This window comes from Gorilla gorilla, chromosome 19, assembly GCF_029281585.2.
Source record: "Gorilla gorilla gorilla isolate KB3781 chromosome 19, NHGRI_mGorGor1-v2.1_pri, whole genome shotgun sequence".
NCBI classification, from domain to species: domain Eukaryota; kingdom Metazoa; phylum Chordata; class Mammalia; order Primates; family Hominidae; genus Gorilla; species Gorilla gorilla.
The window spans coordinates 23,879,826-23,897,969 of NC_073243.2; the positions used below are offsets into that span (position 1 = coordinate 23,879,826).

The following is an 18,144-nucleotide window of genomic DNA, read 5'->3' on the forward strand; positions in this document are numbered from 1 at the left end:
TGATTTTAAAATGTGCAATTGAGTTTTTGAACCTAAGTTTGAGATTTTACATTGACCTCGATTGAGTTGAGTTTGGCTGGTTTTAATCCATCATCCCAGCCTGCTGAGGTGCTCCTGAGCCTTGAGCTTGTCATTTGGCACATTAGTGATCCCTCCCTAGTTACTGGTGGCCTGCCCAGTAACTAGGGCAGTAACTAGGGCTGTTCCTTCCTTAGCGTTGCTGACACTGGCTTGCATGTTTTAGCGCACACAGTGGGGCAGGGGAGCAGAGCTTGCTCCTGAAGTCAGGGAAGAGTGCTCGACTCAGCACTTTTGCAGCTCTGACCTGGGAAGCTGCCTTCGTAGTTTTAAGTGGGTCTTTGCACCCAAATTAGAAACACCTCATGCCTGTAATCCAAGCACTTTGGGAGGCCAAGGTGGATGGATCACCTGAGGTCAGGAGTTCGAGACCAGGCTGACCAACATGGTGAAACCTTGTCTCTACTAAAAATACAAAATTAGCCCGGCGTGGTGGCGGGCGCCTGTAATCCCAGTTACTTGGGAGGCTGAGGCAGGAGAATCGCTTAAACCCAGGAGGCAGGGGTTGCAGTGAGTCGAGATCGCGCCTTGCACTTCAGCCTGGGCAACAAGAGCAAAACTCCATCTCAAAAATAAAATAAAATAAAATAAATAAAAACAAAATAAAATAAAATAAAAAATATAAAATAACATAAAATAAAATATAAAATATAAAATAAAATATAAAATATAAAAAAATAAAAAAATAAATAAAATAAAATAATATAAAATATAAAATAAAATATAAAAGTTTGAAGTGGTGGATGAGAGAAGAGTCCTCTGTACTGACCCTACTGGTTTGTTGCCCACCTGAACACTGACTGTGTGTGAGCCCAAAGGTGAGGGGACACCAGACCTAAGATGTGGTTTCTAGTTCCCAGGCAGCCTAGGTGACCAGCTTTGAGAGTGAGTGCTTGTTGGGGGGGTCCCCCGTCGCTGCACTCTTCCCCATGAATAAACTACCAAAGGGCTAGAGAGAACTTGAGAACAAACTTCTTCTAACATTCACTGTTTTCAGGGATAGAGTGAGGCCCACGGGGGAAAATAAGCAGGTGTCCCTCAGCAGGAAGGCACAGCGGGCATCGGTCCCGAGCTGGACTGACTGGACCGCAGGCTCACGACTTCTTCTTTCACGATCTCTGTCTCAGGACGTTCTGGAACAAGTCTGCCTCCTTAAATCCGGACTCGCTGTTGTTCCTTCTTTTTCACCTCTGCCCAGATGTCCGACCGGTCTTGGATAAATTGCTGGATCTAGAAAGGCAAGGAGCCCAGCGTTAACTCCGCCCCCCAGAGGTCTCCCCTGTCCCAAGATGGAGCATCCCAGACATTCACTTGTAAAGAATTCATCATTGCTTTCCTGTGACTGACTTCTTTTTAAAATTTTATTTATTTATTTTTTTGATACAAGAGTCTTGCTCTGTCACCCAGGGTGGAGTGCAGTGGCACGATCTAGGCTCACTGCAACCTCCACTCCCTGGGTTTAAGCGATTCTCGTGTCTCAGCCTCCTGAGTGGCTGGGATTACAGGTACCTGTGACCATGCCCAGCTAATTTTTGTGTTTTTAGTAGAGATGGGGTTTCACCATGTTGGCCAGGCTGGTCTTGAACTACTGACCTCAAGTGATCCACCCGCCTCGGCCTCCCAAAAGGCTGGGATTACAGGCATGAGACACTGCACCCAACCATGACTGACTTCTTGAGGAGGCCACTTTCTCTCATTTGACAATGTTTTGAGGTGAAATTGAGTGTCGGGTGTAGCCGATGAGAAGCAACAAAACAGGGATGGAGTTGGGAACTCCTGAAGGCAGACCCTGGTGATGTATGAAGTCCAGGCTGAGAGTCAAGCAGGAGGGATAAGAAAGAAAGGGTCACAAGCAGGCTGGTGGATGAAAAGGATTTAGCAGGCAGGGTTCCGTCAGCATGGGCAGACCGCCTTCCACAACTTCACCGCCCTCAAGGTGGTCGTGCATTCGAAACCCAGAGCTGATGCTCATCATGATAACCTTGAGTCATGAAAAGGAATGTAAATTCTGTTCACCGCCTTCTGTTTTGTAAAGAGCACGCAGTCAGCATGACACAGAAGTCATGCTCCAGAAGTCAGATGACCTAGCTGGGCCCCCATCGCAGGTCTGGGGCAATCACTCCATCTTTCTGGGACTCAGTTTCTTCATCTTTAATAAGGAGAGAGGGAGAAAAGATTGGCCCAGACAGCCTCTAAGATATCAGTTCTAATGCAAACCAAAACCACAGTGAGATACCATCTCACACCAGAATGGCTACTATTAAAAAGTGAAAAAGTTACAGATGCTGCTGAGGTTGTGGAGAAAAGGGAACGTTCATACACCGTTGGTGGAAGTGCAAATTAGTTCAACCATTGTGGAAGGCAGTATGGTGATTCCTCAAAGAATTAAAATAGAACTACCATTCAACCCAGCAGTCCTATTACTTGTTATATACCCAAAAGAATATAAATCGTTCTATCATAAACACACATGCATGGGGATGTTTACTGAAGCACTATCCACAATAGCAAAGAGAATCAACCTAAATGCCCATCAATGGTAGACTGGATAAAGAAAATGTGGTACTTACACACCACGGAATACTATGTAGCCATAAAAAAGAATGAGATCACGTCCTTTGCAGGAACATGGATGGAGGTGGAGGTCACTATCCCTAGCAAACTAACGCAGGAACAGAAAACCAAATACTGAGTGTTCTCACTTATTAGTGGGAGCTAAATGATGAGAACACGTGGACACAAAGAGGGGAACAACACATACTGGGATCTGCTTGAGGGTGGAGAGTGGGAGGAGGGAGAGGATCAGAAAAAATGACTATTGGATACTCGGCTTAATACCTGAGTGATGAAATAACCTGTACAACGAACCCTTGTGACATGAGTTTACCTATATAACAAACCTGCTCGGCCGGACGCGGTAGCTCACGCCTGTAATCCCAGCAATTTGGGAGGCCAAGGCGGGCGGATCACGAGGTCAGGAGATTGAGACCATCCTGACTAACACAGTGAAACCCCATCTCTACTAAAAATACAAAAAATTAAGGCTGGGCTTGGTGGCTCAAGCCTGTAATCCCAGCACTTTGGGAGGCCGAGGCGGGCGGATCATGAGGTCAGGAGATCGAGACCATCCTGGCTAACACAGTGAAACCCCGTCTCTACTAAAAATACAAAAATTAGCCGGGCGTAGTGGCGGGGCGCCTGTAGTCGCAGCTACTCGGGAGGCTGAGGCAGGAGAATGGCATGAACCCGGGAGGCGGAGCTTGCAGTGAGCCGAGATCGCACCACTGCACTCCAGCCTGGGCGTCAGAGACAGACTCCATCTCAAAAAAAAAAAAAAAAAAAAAAAAAAAAATTAGCTGGGTGTGGTGGCGGGCGCCTGTAGTCCCAGCTACTCGGGAGGCTGAGGCAGGAGAATGGCGTGAACCTGGGAGGCGGAGCTTGCAGTGAGCCGAGATCACACCACTGCACTCCAACCTGGGCGACAGAGTGAGACTCCGTCTCAAAAAAACAAAAAAACAAAAAAACCTGCTCGTGTACTCCTGAACCTAAAATTAAAAAAATAAAAAAAGGATTTCAGTTCTAAAACTTCTCCTTTTCAAGGCTGTCTCTGGAGATGGAACTACACAGACTTTGTCCAAAGCTCTCAACAACTGTCAGCTGCTGATACTGTTACCATTACCAATATCATTCCCATTTTGCAAATGAGAAAACAGAGAGTCAATGAATTAAAGCAGCTTTCCCAAGATGACAGAGAAGACAGGTCAGCGTTTCCTGAGCTATGTTCTCATAATAAGTGGTCACATGCCCCAAAGGAGTACTGTGGTCAAGTCAGTTTTAGAAATGCTGTCTGCTGGGAGCATCTCAGGGCATAGAACTATAGCAAAGACTCCAAGTCCTGTTTGTTTTTTTAATCTCATCTTCGTTTAATTTAGAGTTTCTAAATGTATTAGTCTATGGAGTCCTTTTATTCCCCCTAGGAAACAATAGCTCAGGATTCAGTCTGGAAAGTGCTTGTTCAGATAGTTTGGCTTTTCTTCAGGGATAATGCCAAACCTTCCATGACACACTCGAAGGAATTCAAATTGACTTGGCCTTCTGCAGAATCGCTTTTCCTAAGCTGTCCTGTGTACCACGTTCCTTGTTCTGTATAAGCAGCTGCCTTACAAAGCCAGTGCCTGCATTGGTTGCAGGGATGCTGTTGAGAACATTATTCATAGAGTGTCAATGAAGGCTCATCGAGAAATTTCAGTGAGAACTAAGTGCTGGGAAAAGGCACATTGTCTCGGAGGAAACCTTATTTTTTCTTATTCTAGTATAAGAGCTACAGGTGGCTTTTCATTCAGGTTACCAGCAAGCTCAGAAACAATTACTGCCCCTGTCTAAGACCCTTAAGAACCAAGGGCAGTCTGTATTTCTCTCCATCCTTGACCTCTGATTTCAACTTGTACTTTCCCAGGTCCTTAAGTTTAAATCTGTAGGCGACTCGGTCATGTGTATTTCCGTGAGTAGGTTCATCTCCTACGGGAATGAAGTGAGATATTTTCAAATAACTTTTGGGCAATCTGAAGTTCTCCTGTAGAGGTGAATCCAAGTTGAGAGGGATTCAGAAACTCAAAATTTGGAGTGGATGGACTAGAAGCCATGGTCTCAGCAGGAGATGTGCCTGTGGGAGTGAGCTGCTGGAGGGCGGCCTCTCCCAGTGAATCTTGAGATGGAGTCTTGCTCTTGTTGCCTAGGCTGGAGTGCAATGGCACAATCTTGGCTCACTGCAACCTCCGCCTCCCAGGTTCAAACGATTCTCCTGCCTCAGCCTCCCGAGTAGCTGGGATTACAGGTGCCTGCCGCCATGCCCGGCTAATTTTTGCATTTTTAGTAGAGATGGGGTTTCAGCATGTTGGCCAGGCTGGTCTCAAACTCCTGACCTCATGATCCACCCGCCTCAGCCTCCAAAAGTGCTGGGATTACAGGTGTGAGCCACTGTGCTGGGCCCTCCCACTGCATCTTTCTTTACAACAGCTAAGGGCAAGGGCCTGAGGACCTCCGGGAGGCTGAGGGGATGGGGCCCGAGGATTTCTGGAGTCTCTGAGACCCTATTGTGGGTCACAGGGGTTTTTGAGGCCAAAACTCTTTTTACGATAATATTAAAATGTTATTTGCCTTTTTATCGCTCTTATTCTCTCATGAGCACACAGTGGCATTTCCCAGAGAGGAGTTTCCATGACATATGCTGTCACAACAGAATGAACGCAGGAGTGGACATGAGCACCTGCCTGTCCTCTGTTAAACTAGGCATTAAAGGGATCTGCAAGTGTGTCAAACAATGCCACTCTTCTCACAAAACAGTTTTGAAACTTTTTTTCCATAAAAAATGCTATTTCTGTTAACATACTTTTTATCATTATTTAAAAATGAACGAATTAAACAAATATTTAAAAATTTTCTGTTTTAATTTCTATTGTGGCAATTATAGATACAACCATATAAAGAAAAGCTGTCTGGGAGTCCTCAATAAACTCTAGGAGTGTAAAGGCGAAATGTTGAGAATTGCTACTTCCAGAACACACTTGCTTACAAACGCCCTCCTTTGGGCTATAAAATAATTCTGTTCAAACAGGCTTTAAAATGTAGGCTAATTATTTGTTTTAGGGAACTCCTTTTTCCTAGCTGTGTATATTTCATGAATTTCACTTTTTTTTTTTGGAAAAGTAGGGAAAGTGCCTCTAAGTCAATTGCTGTTTTGTTTTTTGTTTGTTTGTTTTTTTGAGGCTGGCCTGGAACTCCCAACCTCAGGTGATCCACCCACCTAGGCCTCCCAAAGTGCTGGGATTACAGGCATGAGCCACCGTGCCTGGCCCCAATTTCTCTTTTTAACGAAGTGTGGGCCTCAAGCTCAAGCCTTCAGCAAGCCACAGTATCTCACTAGAATTTAATAAGGCTGTTTTGCACAACTAATGGATTCAGTAGTGGGTCCCTGCTACTGCTCTGTAGACTGGGGCTAAAAGGGTTTTGGTGCTAATGCAATGGTTCTCAAAGTGTGGAACCCGAACCAGCAGCATCACTTGGGAACTTGCTGAAAATGTAAATTCATGAGTTCTCATCTCAGATCCACTGAGTCAGAGACTCTGCGGGTGGGGCCCAGTAATACTCCTCACCCTCCCAGGTGATCCTGATGTTGTTAAATTTTGAGAGTCCCTGCTCTGCTTCTCTGTCAGGTTCATTCTTCCACCCAACCAACTGGCAACCTCCTTGGCCCAGCCGACCCCACGGGCCCAGTGTCTGTCCCCTCCTCCTACCATGTCCAGCTGCTTGTGGGTGTCCTCCAGTGCCACCTCAGTCACCTCCTTCATGTGCTTGCTCACGATCTGGAAGAGGTTCAGCGTGGCCATCTTAATGGTGCCAAGCAGGAGGGTCTTCTTGGCTGCGGTGTTCTGGATGTGCGCCCAGCGAGATTCCTGGAGAGTGGATAAGGACGGGGCATGAGCACAGCATGTGGTGTGTGTGTGTTTGTGTGTATGTGTGTGTGTGTATGCTCAGGGCCCTCACTCACCCAGTGCCTGGGAGCCCCCGGCGTGCCCCGGGCCCCTCACCCAGAAGATGACATTGCTGCGGGCACGGTCGAAGCGCATCTGCAGCCTTGCCAGCTCATTGTTTTGCTGCAGGATCTCATCATCCTTTTCCTCCATGTAGCGCGCCAGCCGGGCCTTGGCGCGCTCAATCTTCTCCTGGCCTTCCTGCGCAGACTGCATGAGGTCGTGGCGCATGCTCACCAGCGTCTTGTAGCGTGCAATCACCTCATGGATCTCCTCAAACTGTGGCCAGGGGCTCAGGTCAATGCACAGCCAGCCCCTGGGGCCTGAGGGAGCCACCCAGTCCTGCCAACCTCCAGCCTGGATGCCTGGACACCTGGACACCTGGGCAGGCAGGCCCTTGGCCAGGGTCATGGCCAGAGGCTGTGAGGGACACTGGGGTCCCGCTGCCTGCTTCTCCTGGGCTTGTACGGGCCACGGTCCATTTGTTGGGCAGGGGGATGCACAACTGGGCTAGGGATTTTCGACTTTAACTGCATGTGAGAATCACCTGTAGGGGCTTTAAAAAGGACACCTGCCAGTCTCCACCCCCGGAGATTCAGATGAATAAACAAGTCTTCTGTGGTCTCTGGCATCTGAATTTTGCAAAAGGTCCCCTGCTGGCTCTAGGCACAGCCAGGGTTGATAATTGCTGATGGAAGGCATTTTGCAATGTCTCCCAAGGCAAGAATTTCCTATTCAACAAGATTGTACCAGGAACCACTTACAAGCCAGGAGCTATGCTAAATGCTAGGGAAATAGCAGGAGTTAGGAAAACCAGACTCTGCTCTTAGGAAGCTTACAGCTTGGGGGGTGGCATGGAGGGAGGACAGACAGACAAGTAAACAGTCAGTTACAACAGCAAGATAAGCCCTATCTATGACTGGGGGATGGGGCTGGAGGGGACTCTGGGAAAGCCTTCACGTTGGTGATCTCTGGTATTTGTTCATTTACTGAGGGAGAAGCAGGGCTAGAGAGGGTGCTGGTGGGGCAGGTGGCCTGCCAGACTCAGCTCACCTCCCCCAGCCTGGTCCAGAACCATGCCACTCTGGCCCTAACCCTCAGGTCCCACTCAGTGGAACAGAAGCCATGAAACCCACGCTCTTTAGAAGGCAGCATGAACACCAGTTCTGTGATACCAAGTTGCCTTCCTAGGGGCTTATCAAAGCATGCCTTTCAGCCACCCAGGGGAAACTTCCCGAGCACCTTCTCCATCTCATGACATCTCCAGTGATGGATGCATGTCCTGGGAACTGCCCTGCTGGCCTTTCCCCAAATATGCCTCTTTGGGGAAGGGCCACCCAACCCAGCACGGAAAGAGGTAGGAACAGCCAGAAAAGGTTTCATGGGAGAAAGTGTGGCTGAAATGAGATGAGAGGTATATAAATAGAAGATAGCTAGCAAAAGCAGGTGTAGGGAGGTGAGGCAGTGCTACAGGTGAAGGAGACAGCCTGGGCAAAGATGAATGGAATAGGGGGTTGTATGTTCAGGATGCTGAAGGTAGCCTGAGTTCAAGATGGGGAGGGAGAGATTGAGAAGAAGAAGAAAGGAAGAAGAAAGCAGAAGAAGAAAGAAAGATGGAACGAAGAAGAAGAAGAAGAAAGAGAGAGGGAGGGAGGGAGAAAGGAAGGAAAAGAAAAAAAGAAAAGAAAGGGAGGGAGGGAGGAAGGAAGGGAAAGAAAAAAGAAAAAAAGAAAGAAAAAGAAAAAAAGAAACAAAAGCAAGCAAGCAAGCGAGCTCAGTAAACCTTGGGAAGGAGTGTGGACTTTATCCATTGAAGGATTTTAAGAAACAGAGAGACAATTCACGTGTGCATTTCTGAAAGTTCATCTGGCACACAGTGCAACAGTGTACCACAGTTCAAATAAATGGACCACATCAGAGCTACTAGGAACACACCTCTAAAACTTAATGCTGATGTCAAAAGGATTTAGGTGCCAAATCGAAGAGCCTCCCACTGCCCAAAGATGAGATGATTTGAACATTAGTAAGAATAAGTGCAAAGGATTAAAACGTATCAAATATGTTAAAAATCCATCAGTTCACAATGATACTGGAAACATTACAGGTCAGTGCTAGAGAACAAATTCATTATTCTGAAAACTAAATAAAGCATTTAACAAACTTTCTCTGTAAGACCCACATAGTAATCAAATGGTGGATGAAGGAAAGGATCTCTTTATGAAGTCCTTTTCTTTATGGTAGTATTCTAGCAAATAAATGAGGAAGGATTGCTAGTGAGTGTCTTCCCCCGACCAGTGAGGAAACCAATATTCTGACTTCTATCAATAAAGATTAATTTTACCTGTTTTTAAACACATCAATGGAATCATACGATATAACCTCTTTTGTGTCTGGCTTAAGAAGCATACCAACTAAGGGCAGTGTGGGGACCTTATATGGACTCTCATTGGAACAAACCAACTGTACAAAAAGCATCCGTGCAATAATTTGTCTTAAAAGACAGGGTCTCACTCTATTGTTCAGGCTGGACTACAGTGGCATAAACACAGCTCACTGCAGCCCTGACCTCCTGGGCTCACACAGTCCTCCTGCCTCAGCCTCCCAAGTAGATGGGACCACATGTGTGTGCCACCATTCCTGACTGATTTTTATTTTTTAATTTTTTGCAGATTTGGGGGGGGGGGGGTCTCACTTTGTTGCCCAGGCTGGTCTTGAACTCCTGGCTCAAGTGATCCTCCCACCTCAGCCTCCCAAAGCACTGAGATTACAGGCATAAGCCACCACGCTTGACCCATTTTGTGCAATAAATGATACTGATATTTGATGTTAAGGAATTACTATCAATTGTATAGTAGGTGTGACAATGGTGTAGTTATTTTAAAAAGAGCTCTCATCTCTTAGAGATACATACGGCAGAGAGACACAAATGGATGAAAATATATTGTTTGCTTCAAAATGGCAGAGGTGGGAAAGTGTGGGGGATGTGACTATGAATTAATCATTATTAGAATCAGGTAATGAGCAACAGGTGTTCAATAGACTATTGTCTTTACTTTTGTGTATGCTTAAAAAATTCCGTATAAAAAGTTACAAAACATTAAATGTGACAAAATAATAAGAAGCATGATTTGAGATTTTTTTTTTTTTTTTTTTTTTTTTTGAGATGGAGTCTAGCTCTGTCACCCAGGCTGGAGTGCAATGGCATGATCTTGGCTCACTGCAACCTCTGCCTCCCTGGTTCAAGCAATTCTCCTGCCTCAGCCTCTGGAGTAGCTGGGATTACAGGCACCTGCCATCACGCCCAGCTAATTTTTGTATTTTTAGTAGAGACAGTGTTTCACCGTGTTGGCCAGGCTGGTCTCGAACTCCTGACCTCGTGATCTGCCCACCTCGGCCTCCCCAAAGTGCTGGGATTACAAGCGTGAGCCACCGCACCTGGCTATTTGAGAATTTTTGAAAGCAGAATACTCAAATAAAAAGTTACAAAACGTTAAATGTTACAAAATGTTACAAAATAATAAAAAGCATGACTTGAGAATTTTTAAAAGCAGGATACTCGTGATGTCTGAGGACAGGTGAAGAAACAGAAGATTTGGAAGGACACAAAGGAGTTCATTTACTGGATTTCAATTATCGGTAGTGTTTGATTTAAGACAAAAGAACTGGGGGCAGATGGGGAAAATACGAAGATTTAGCAAAGCTGTGTGATGAGTACTTGGTTGCTGTTATGTGTGTCTCTATACTTTCCAGTATTCTTAAAGTATTTTGAACAAAATAAAGAAGAAAAAAGAGAAAGAGAGGGGGGCTGGGGGAATGCCGAACAGGCTGGCCAGGAACGACGCCAGAGTTGAACTCCAGACGAGGTACCACTGGTGGCCTGGATGAGGAAGGGGCAGGGGCTGGATTCCAGAAATACTTCCAAGGCAGAACAGACCAGATCTGCTGATTGATAGCTGTGGCACTGAGCAGGAGGGAGGAGCCAAGGAGGCCTGAGTTCTGGCGGGGCTGTGAGTGGGTGGTCCTGCCTTTCACCAGCACAGGTCGCGCCAGAGGCAGGGCTGTCCTGGGGGTGGCAGGAAGCAGATGAGATGAGTGTGCATGGGATGAATTAAATGTGGAGGTCTCAAGCTTAGGAGGGAGAGACAGGCCAATTTCCTCCATTCTAAGATATATATTTTCCCAACTCTGAATTCAAGACACATCTTACAATTTTTTTTTGGTTTATTTGTTTTTGAGACGGAGTTTCACTCTTGTCGCCCAGGCTGGAGTGCAATGGTGCAACCTCGGCTCACTGCAACCTCCGCCTCCTGGGTTCAAGCAATTCTCCTGCCTCAGCCTTCCGAGTAGCTGGGATTACAGGTGCTTGCCATCACGGCCGGCTAGTTTTTGTATTTTTAGTAGAGACGGGGTTTCACCATGTTGGCCACACTGGTGTTGAACTCCTGACCTCAGGTGATCCACCTACCTCGGCCTCCCAAAGTGCTGGGATTACAGGCGTGAGCCACCGTACCTGGCCACATCTTGCAATTCATCTGCAGTTTTAATCTGGTAGTCCCTCCTTACTTCCTGCCCCCCCCAACAAACTCCAACCATGAAATGAACCACTGACCTTATAGTACGTAGCACCTTTGAGTGGAGGAAATAATGCAGAGGTGGGACTCACGCATGAGTAAATTAGGTTCGTGGTTTGATATGCAAATTGTGGGACCTTTAAACAGTTGTGCATCCTGTCGCCCCTTCCCTCAGAGGACATGGATCCACACCCCTGGAGGAGGTGCCTCCATCTGCCCTAGTGAGGGGACCTTCTGGCTGTTGGTCACATGGGGGAGGAGATAATGTGACATGGGTGGCATCCATGGGAGGCCCTGGACATTGCTAAGAAGAAAAGTGGAGGATCGCTCACGCCTGTAATTCCAGCACTTTGGGAGCCCAAGGCAGGCGAATCACAAGGTCAGGAGTTCGAGACCAGCCTGACCAACATGGTGAAACCCCATCTCTACTAAAAATACAAAACTTAGCTGGGCGTGATGGCGGGTGCCTATAATCCCAGCTACTCGGGAGGCTGAGGTGGGAGAATCACTTGAAAACCGGAAGGTGGAGGTTGCAATGAGCCGAGATCAAGCCACTGCACTCCAGGCTGGGCAACAAAAGTGAAACTCCGTCTCAAAAACAAACAAAAAAAAAAGTGGAGGATCTGAGACAGAGAACCTGGACCCACCACACAAGAAGGAGCTGGGAAGAGGCACCCCCGCTGGAGGAGCCTGAGAAGGAGGGGTCAGAGGTAGGAGAGAGAGGGAGGTGCCACCGAGTTGAGGGCAGAGGGGGGTTTCCGGGAGGGGCATCGGCAGTGTCAGACGCTGCCCCCAAGAGACGCGGTGGAACCAAGAAGTTCCCTGGGCTCCGGCTACAGGGACTGCAGGGAGAGCCCTCATCAATGGCACTGTGGGGCCCACTGAGGAGTGGCTAAAAGCAAAGGCTCTCCCCACTGACGAGCTGCGAGACTCTGAACAGGTGACTTAACCTCTCGGAGCCTCCATTTTCTTCTCTGTAAAAGGCTGATCAGCTTGGGTTCACCCTGGGGCTCACCAGCGAACTGAATGAAGTTACCCGTGTGAAGCACCAACCCCGGGGCCCAGCACATACAAAGCACCCCAGTTCTGCAGGAGGTTGGGTGTTTTTCCAACTCCTCTCCCTTCCTCTCCCCAATTTACTCTCCAGTAAACAGAAGACACTGAGAGGAGGGGATGCAGGGATAGAGGGAGGCCACGTGCCGACACACACCCACACACACACCCCTTTAGACCGACACAGCCATGGACACACGTGCAGACATAGACACGCAACTCATGCAAGATACATACACAGTTGTGACTCACACAGACACACAAAGACACACCACTAGGCCCCACCCCTTGAGAAACTCATCCAGCCTCACCAGAGGCTTCTTTTAGCTGCTCCCCAGTGCCCTCCAGGGCTGGGTGCATCTCCTCGGAGCAGGGTGCCCATCCTGCAGAGCTCCTGGGGCCCAGAGGGTCCACAGTCCCCAGCCAGCTGAGCCTGAACTCCACCCTATGGCCCAGGTCCCCGGGAAGAGAGGTGGGGCTGAGGAAGGTGCCAGGGCTGGCCCCCCTGCTCCTTGGACTCACCTCGGAGTTCTCCACCACCTTCTCTAGGTACTTGTTGAAGATGGAGTAGTCCTTCAGCTTGGCACTCAGCCGCTGGTGCTCCAGCCGCAGCGCCACCATCTCCTGCTTGCGCTTGGTCAGCTCCTGCATGTGCTGGCACTTGAGTTCTCGCTCCTTGTTGGCTTTCTTCATGGCGCGGATCCGTTTCTGGTCGTTCTCCTGGGGCCCAGGGAGGTGGCACTGGTCAGGAAGCCTCGCCCAACCCTCCCGGTGCCCAGGCCTTCCTGGGGCTGGTGGTGCCCTCAGACCCCTCTGTCTGCACAAACCATCCTGGCAACAGGCAGAGATTGCTGGGCCACCCATGGGGCAGAAGAGGGGTGAAGGAAAAGGCTCTCCAGGGGTATTTGAAGCTGGCTGAAGAGATTTCTGTGGACTGAGGTGGGGGCTCAGGGGGCTGTGAGGACAGAGGTTTAATCCAAAGTCAAGAGGTGGCCCTGGGGCTGGAGGGGCAGACAGGAAATGGTTCTTTCCTGTGGGACTTGGGCTCTGGACTTCAGAGAGTGGACTGGGGAAGACCTACATTGCACTGGGCTCACAGTCTGGAAGAACTCAACTCCCCGAGAAGACTGAGAAAGTCCAGAAGTGGGAGCAAGAACCCTCCTGACAAAGCTTCTGTGGTTTCTGTTCTTAGTGGTGGCCATTTTCCATGGAGCAGAAGGACCACTCCCGGACTAGAGCTGGGAGGCGAGAATTTTCTCCGGATTCAGTACTCGGTGCTTCCATTTTCCCAGCTGTGGAGATGGGAGGCAGGAGCCCCTCTCCCTTTCACAAGCTGGGGCAACAGGGCTGGAGCTCCAGGAAGATGAGAGAGGAGATGCGCCTGGTGCCATAGGGCCTGGGGGGTAAGGCCACTGGGAGGGCATGCTCCTAGGAGCTCAGACTGGCATCCCGCTGAGGGAGGAGATGGAACAGGCAGCTCAATGCCCAGAGGACAGAACGAGGCTCAGTTACCGCAATCAGTCCAATCCTGCCTCTTCCTTCTGCAGAGCCCTCCCCTAAGATTAGGGGCAAGCCCACCCCTCGCCCTGTGTGGCTCCTTTCTCCCTTCAGGGGCTCCTATGATTCCACATGGACAGGCGTATGTGGTGGTGGTACTTGGAGGCCACTGAGGAAGGTGCATGCAGGATCTGTATGCTGCCCCGTAAGCCCAGGACAGGACTGAGGGGGTCTAAACCAGTGACTTTCAAATCCACCTGGTCATCAGAACTGCCTGGGGAACTTTTTTAAAAATATACAAGCCTTGGCCCAACCTCAGACGTACTGAAAGCAACAAGGGAAGCCCCTGGGGTCTGTATTTGTAGCAAACTCTCTGGGAATTGAAGCTACCAACCCTCTGAGAGCCATTTGGAGAATGCCTCACGCCCAAATCTCTTCTGCCCCAACCACTCCATAAGTGTTTCTCTGGCTGCTAAGAAGAACTGGACCTCTGGAGAATCTGCCCAGTCCAAGGACTTCCTGTCCCACACGGCTTAGGCACAGAGCAGGAAGGAAGGTGCTTAACAGCGGGCTTCTTTGTGGCCGGCGGCAATCATTACCCACTCCCGGAGCTGGACCAGGCCCTTCAGGGCTGCGTTAAGTGCTACCTGGAGTGGGTCTGGATAAATCTGGATTTTTAAGACGATTAAAGTGCTCCACTAGAGACTGAAGTGAGAGAGGATGTCTTGGAATGGACTCCGGTGCCTGGTCCTTCAACCATCCCCTGCCTGGACCTTCAGTGCAAGGACAAGGATGGGGGGGGGGCGGGGCGGGGTGGGTGGAGGGACTAAAACTCTGCCTCATTCATCACTGTATTTCCCAAGTGTTTAGTCCTAACTGTAGCACCTTCATTCATTCATCCATGCATTCATTTACTGGATAAACTGTATGTCCTAGGTACTGGAAAAGAAATAGGAAACAGCCATCTAGAGGGAGCAGAGACTGATAGGTAAATGGAAAATTACAAACAGAGACAGGTGGGGGACATAAAGGACGCCTAGGGACATGCCAGGCAATGTTGGAGCACTAAGGATGCTTTTAACTCAGGGCGAGGAGTCAGCAGAAGCAAGGAGGAGGAGTGCAGTTTGCCCACCTGCGGACTATGGATCCCCTGGCCACTGCGGCCGCCCACACCCCTTCAAACCTGGATGAACTGCTCAGACTTCTGGATGTGAGCCTTCAGTTGGGCTTCCTTAACGCCCAGTTCCTCCCAGCGCAGGTTCAGGGTTTCCATTCTGCGCTGAAACATCTTTGGGGTGGGGGTGGGGGAGCAGAGAGGTCAGGAGGGCTCCTGACATGAGTACCAAGGAAGACCAGCATCCCTGCCCCAGAGGCTCCATCCCCAGGCCCAAGAGGGTCCATAGGAGCCTCCCACTTTCCACCCCATGCCTGGCCCAGAGCAGAGCATCCCTGGACAGTGGTACCCCCAAGACCCAGATCCTTTCTGTTCTCCCCAAAGAGACCAGATCACCATAGAGGACTCCTGGCTCTAGCCACCCCACTCAGACAATGGAGGGCTGTCCACAGGCTCTCCCGGAGCCCCAGCCCACCCCCTTCCTTTCCTGCCCCTCTGCACTCCATCCCTGAGTCCCCACCTTCTTCTTCTGCACCATAGTTTGATGCATGATTTCTGTCTCCTTTTTCTTCTCCAGTAGCCAGATGGATGGGGACTCCAACGCCCCCTCAACATTGGGGAGTTTCCTGTCCAAGATGTGAACGCGAGAGGGCTGTGTGTTCTGACATGGGGTAGGCTGGGGCTGGGAGTAACCCGTGGAGACAGATACCCACGGGGAAGCAGAGGGGCCTCTCTCCCTTTCCGAGGGAAAGGACTGTTGTGTTGAGAAGCATAGAGGGCCATGCAGGAGTGAGCAGGGGGAGGGTGACAGGGTGGAGACCAGCGTGATGGGGTGGACTGGTGCCAAGGTTATTTGGGGCACTGGGTTACAGGAGAGGAGGGGACAGACGGTTGGAAGATGAGGTATGGGGTGGGTGTGAGTGGTCCCAGGCACAGAGGGGTGGGCAAGCCAGGCCTCAGACACTCACTGGAGCATCTGCAGCAGCCGCTCCCCATACTGCAGCCGGAAGTACTCGGCCAGGTCTTCCTCTTCCATGATGCCCAGACTCATGGTGGCAGTGACCTCACGGCCCAGGCAGCTGACTCTTCACAGTGAAATTGTGGGTAGCAGAGCCACAGGTGGCTCAGGGGTGGTGGCTGCGCTCTTGTTTCTCCCTTCGGCCTTCAGGGTCCCACAGATGATGGAGTTTGAGACTCCACAGAAGGTGGCTGGAGACAGGTTGGGCGGCTCAGGACGATGTGCTGGGGCAGTTATGGGAGATGTGGTTACCTAGCAACAGGCTGCCTGGTTCTGTGGCCGGCACGTGGAGTCCAGGCGCTGCCCTCTGCCCCCTGCCCCCTGCCCCCATTGGTCCTCCCCTTGCTGGGGTCCTGCTCTCTGCTCCTGCCCTTTGCCCTCAGGAACTTCTGGGAAGGCATTAGGCCTGGTTAGATGCTGGTTGCCATGGAGCCCAGGGCCAGAGGCAGTTTCTGGTGTGTGGCTGAGAAGGGGCATCGGGTGGAGGAGCGGCCTTGTGCGGGCGCCCTGCTCTTAGGGCCTCCCTGGGGTTCAGGTGTGGGTGAGGGTGACGGAGGGGCCGGGCCTTGGTCGGAAGGCCATGAAGAAGAGCAGAGAAAGAAAGGAGGTGCTTAGCGGCGGCAGGGGTGGAGTCGCGAGGAGGCGGGAGGTTAGAAACCAGGCGGCGGGCCCAGCACGCGGTGGGGCCGGGTGGGGAAGGGGGGACGGGCGAGGGGTGCGCGGGGACAGGCACAGGAGGAGGGCCCAGGCCAGGCCCCTCAGAAGACTCGGGGCCTGCGCCAGTTTTTTGTTTTGTTTTGGTTTTGGTTTTTTTTTGATACGGAGTCTCGCTCTGTCGCCCAGGCTGGAGTGCAATGGCGGGATCTCAGCTCACTGCAACCTCTGCCTCCCGGGTTCAAGCGATTCTCTTGCCTCAGCCTCTCGAGTAGCTGGGACTACAAGCGCCTGCCACAACGCCCGGCTAATTTTTGTACTTTTGGCAGAGATGGGGTTTCTCCATGTTGGCTAGGCTGGTCTCGAACTCCTGACCTCAGGTGATCCACCCGCCTCCGCCTCCCAAAGTGCCGGGATTACAGGCATGAGCCACCGCGCCCGGCCCTGCGCGTTTTTGTTTGCATAAACTTAAAACAGGAAGAAATGCCAAAACACGGTAACGGAAATGACCTTATTTAAAAAGTTGACTCCGTGGTGGCCGCCTTCCTTGATCCCGTCAGGCTGCGTGCATTAACTCATCTGGCTGGAGGTCGGACGTCTTCGCGTGGGACGGCGGGTGTGCGGCGGGCGCCCTGGGGTCTCTGGCTGGACTCTGGCCGGGACCTTGAGCTCGCTCCCGCCAGGCGCAGGCTCCCTCTGCTCTCTGCCTCCCTCCCTCCCACGCCCGCTACTGCCGCCACGCCCGCCACACCGCCCGTTCCGCTTCTCTCTGTCTGGGAGGGGGAGCGGGGTGGGGTGTGTGGGTTGTGGTGGGCTAGGGGTCTCGGGCGGGGGCGTGTCCCGAGCGCGGCCAGTCCGCCCCGCCGCATTGCCGGTCGTCTGGCGCCCCCTGCTGGCCGTCCGCCGCGCCCTCCATCCCGGCCCACCCCAGCCCTGCTCCCCTCCCACGCTCCGCCGGAGCCTCCCCTCCAGAGCGGACCATCACACACACTTGTTGCTTCCACCTAGTCCGGTGGGCTCAGCAGAGAAAGCAAGACGGTCCCTACCCCACGCAGAACACACCCACACAATGTCCACCCCACCCCTAAACAAGAGGTGGTTCTCCACCGGAGCCCGGGAGGAACACGCCCAGCAGGGCGACAATAAGACCGCCAAGAACGATTCAAGCTCTTCGGAGGGGCATGTTTCCTTGTTTATCCACAGAGGCTGGCACAGTCAATCTGGGGTTCCCCTCCCTTTCTTTAAGGTCGTGCCTAGGAGCTGTGCAACGCCAGCCCTTGAGGAGGAAGCCATCTGTTTCTGGAATCACCCTCCCCGCCACGTATATGAGACATATCCTTGATTGTCCGTGAAATCAGGTGGTCCAGGGCCAGGTTGGTCCATAGAGGTAGGTGTAAGACATCCTCTGCTCCTGCCCAAGGGTCTCGTCGTATCTGGAAGCTGTTTCTGCTGCTTGGTTTGGTGCCTATCATGGGAGTTTTCGTGATCCTTGCACACCACCATCCCTCTCTGGAGTCTCACTGCCCTCCCAGGGACCCTGAGCAAGACGCAGGGCTGTCTCGGATTTACAGAGGTCTGTCCTATCCCCATCTTTTCCCTTCCCTTCCCTTCCCTTCCCTTCCCTTCCCT

General features: G+C 51.0%; 1 protein-coding gene across 4 annotated transcripts; it reads right to left on the minus strand.

Moving 5' to 3' along the window:
* Window positions 1-1,035: 1,035 nt before the first annotated feature.
* On the minus strand, window positions 1,036-17,344 carry CCDC42 (coiled-coil domain containing 42). 4 transcript variants are annotated; one of them, XM_031003521.3, is made up of 8 exons: window positions 17,026-17,218; window positions 15,812-16,052; window positions 15,364-15,469; window positions 14,913-15,017; window positions 12,755-12,952; window positions 6,666-6,887; window positions 6,372-6,530; window positions 1,036-1,308 (listed from the first exon to the last, which is right to left on the minus strand). In XM_031003521.3, exons 2-8 carry the CDS (start codon window positions 15,892-15,894, stop codon window positions 1,231-1,233), a joined length of 951 nt encoding a protein of 316 aa, XP_030859381.3. In that variant the 5' UTR covers window positions 15,895-16,052; window positions 17,026-17,218; the 3' UTR covers window positions 1,036-1,230. The 4 variants fall into 4 exon arrangements, with proteins under 4 accessions (XP_030859381.3, XP_055223443.2, XP_004058614.3 ...); XM_055367468.2 differs by lacking the exon at window positions 6,666-6,887 and having other exon boundaries at window positions 17,026-17,344; XM_004058566.5 differs by lacking the exon at window positions 17,026-17,218 and having other exon boundaries at window positions 15,812-16,181.
* Between the last annotated feature and the right edge of the window lie 800 nt (window positions 17,345-18,144).

What these genes read in the sequence shown, in the direction of transcription:
- CCDC42 (XM_031003521.3), bottom strand. Translation starts at nt 15,894, where the DNA reads ATGAGTCTGGGCATCATGGAAGAGGAAGACCTGGCCGAGTACTTCCGG. An exon ending in AGGTGGTGGAGAACTCCGAG is followed by an intron (nt 6,888 to 12,754) that starts GTGAGTCCAAGG and finishes CCCTGGCCACAG; the next exon opens with TTTGAGGAGATCCATGAGGT. An exon ending in CCCACAAGCAGCTGGACATG is followed by an intron (nt 1,309 to 6,371) that starts GTAGGAGGAGGG and finishes TTGCCTTTCTAG; the next exon opens with ATCCAGCAATTTATCCAAGA.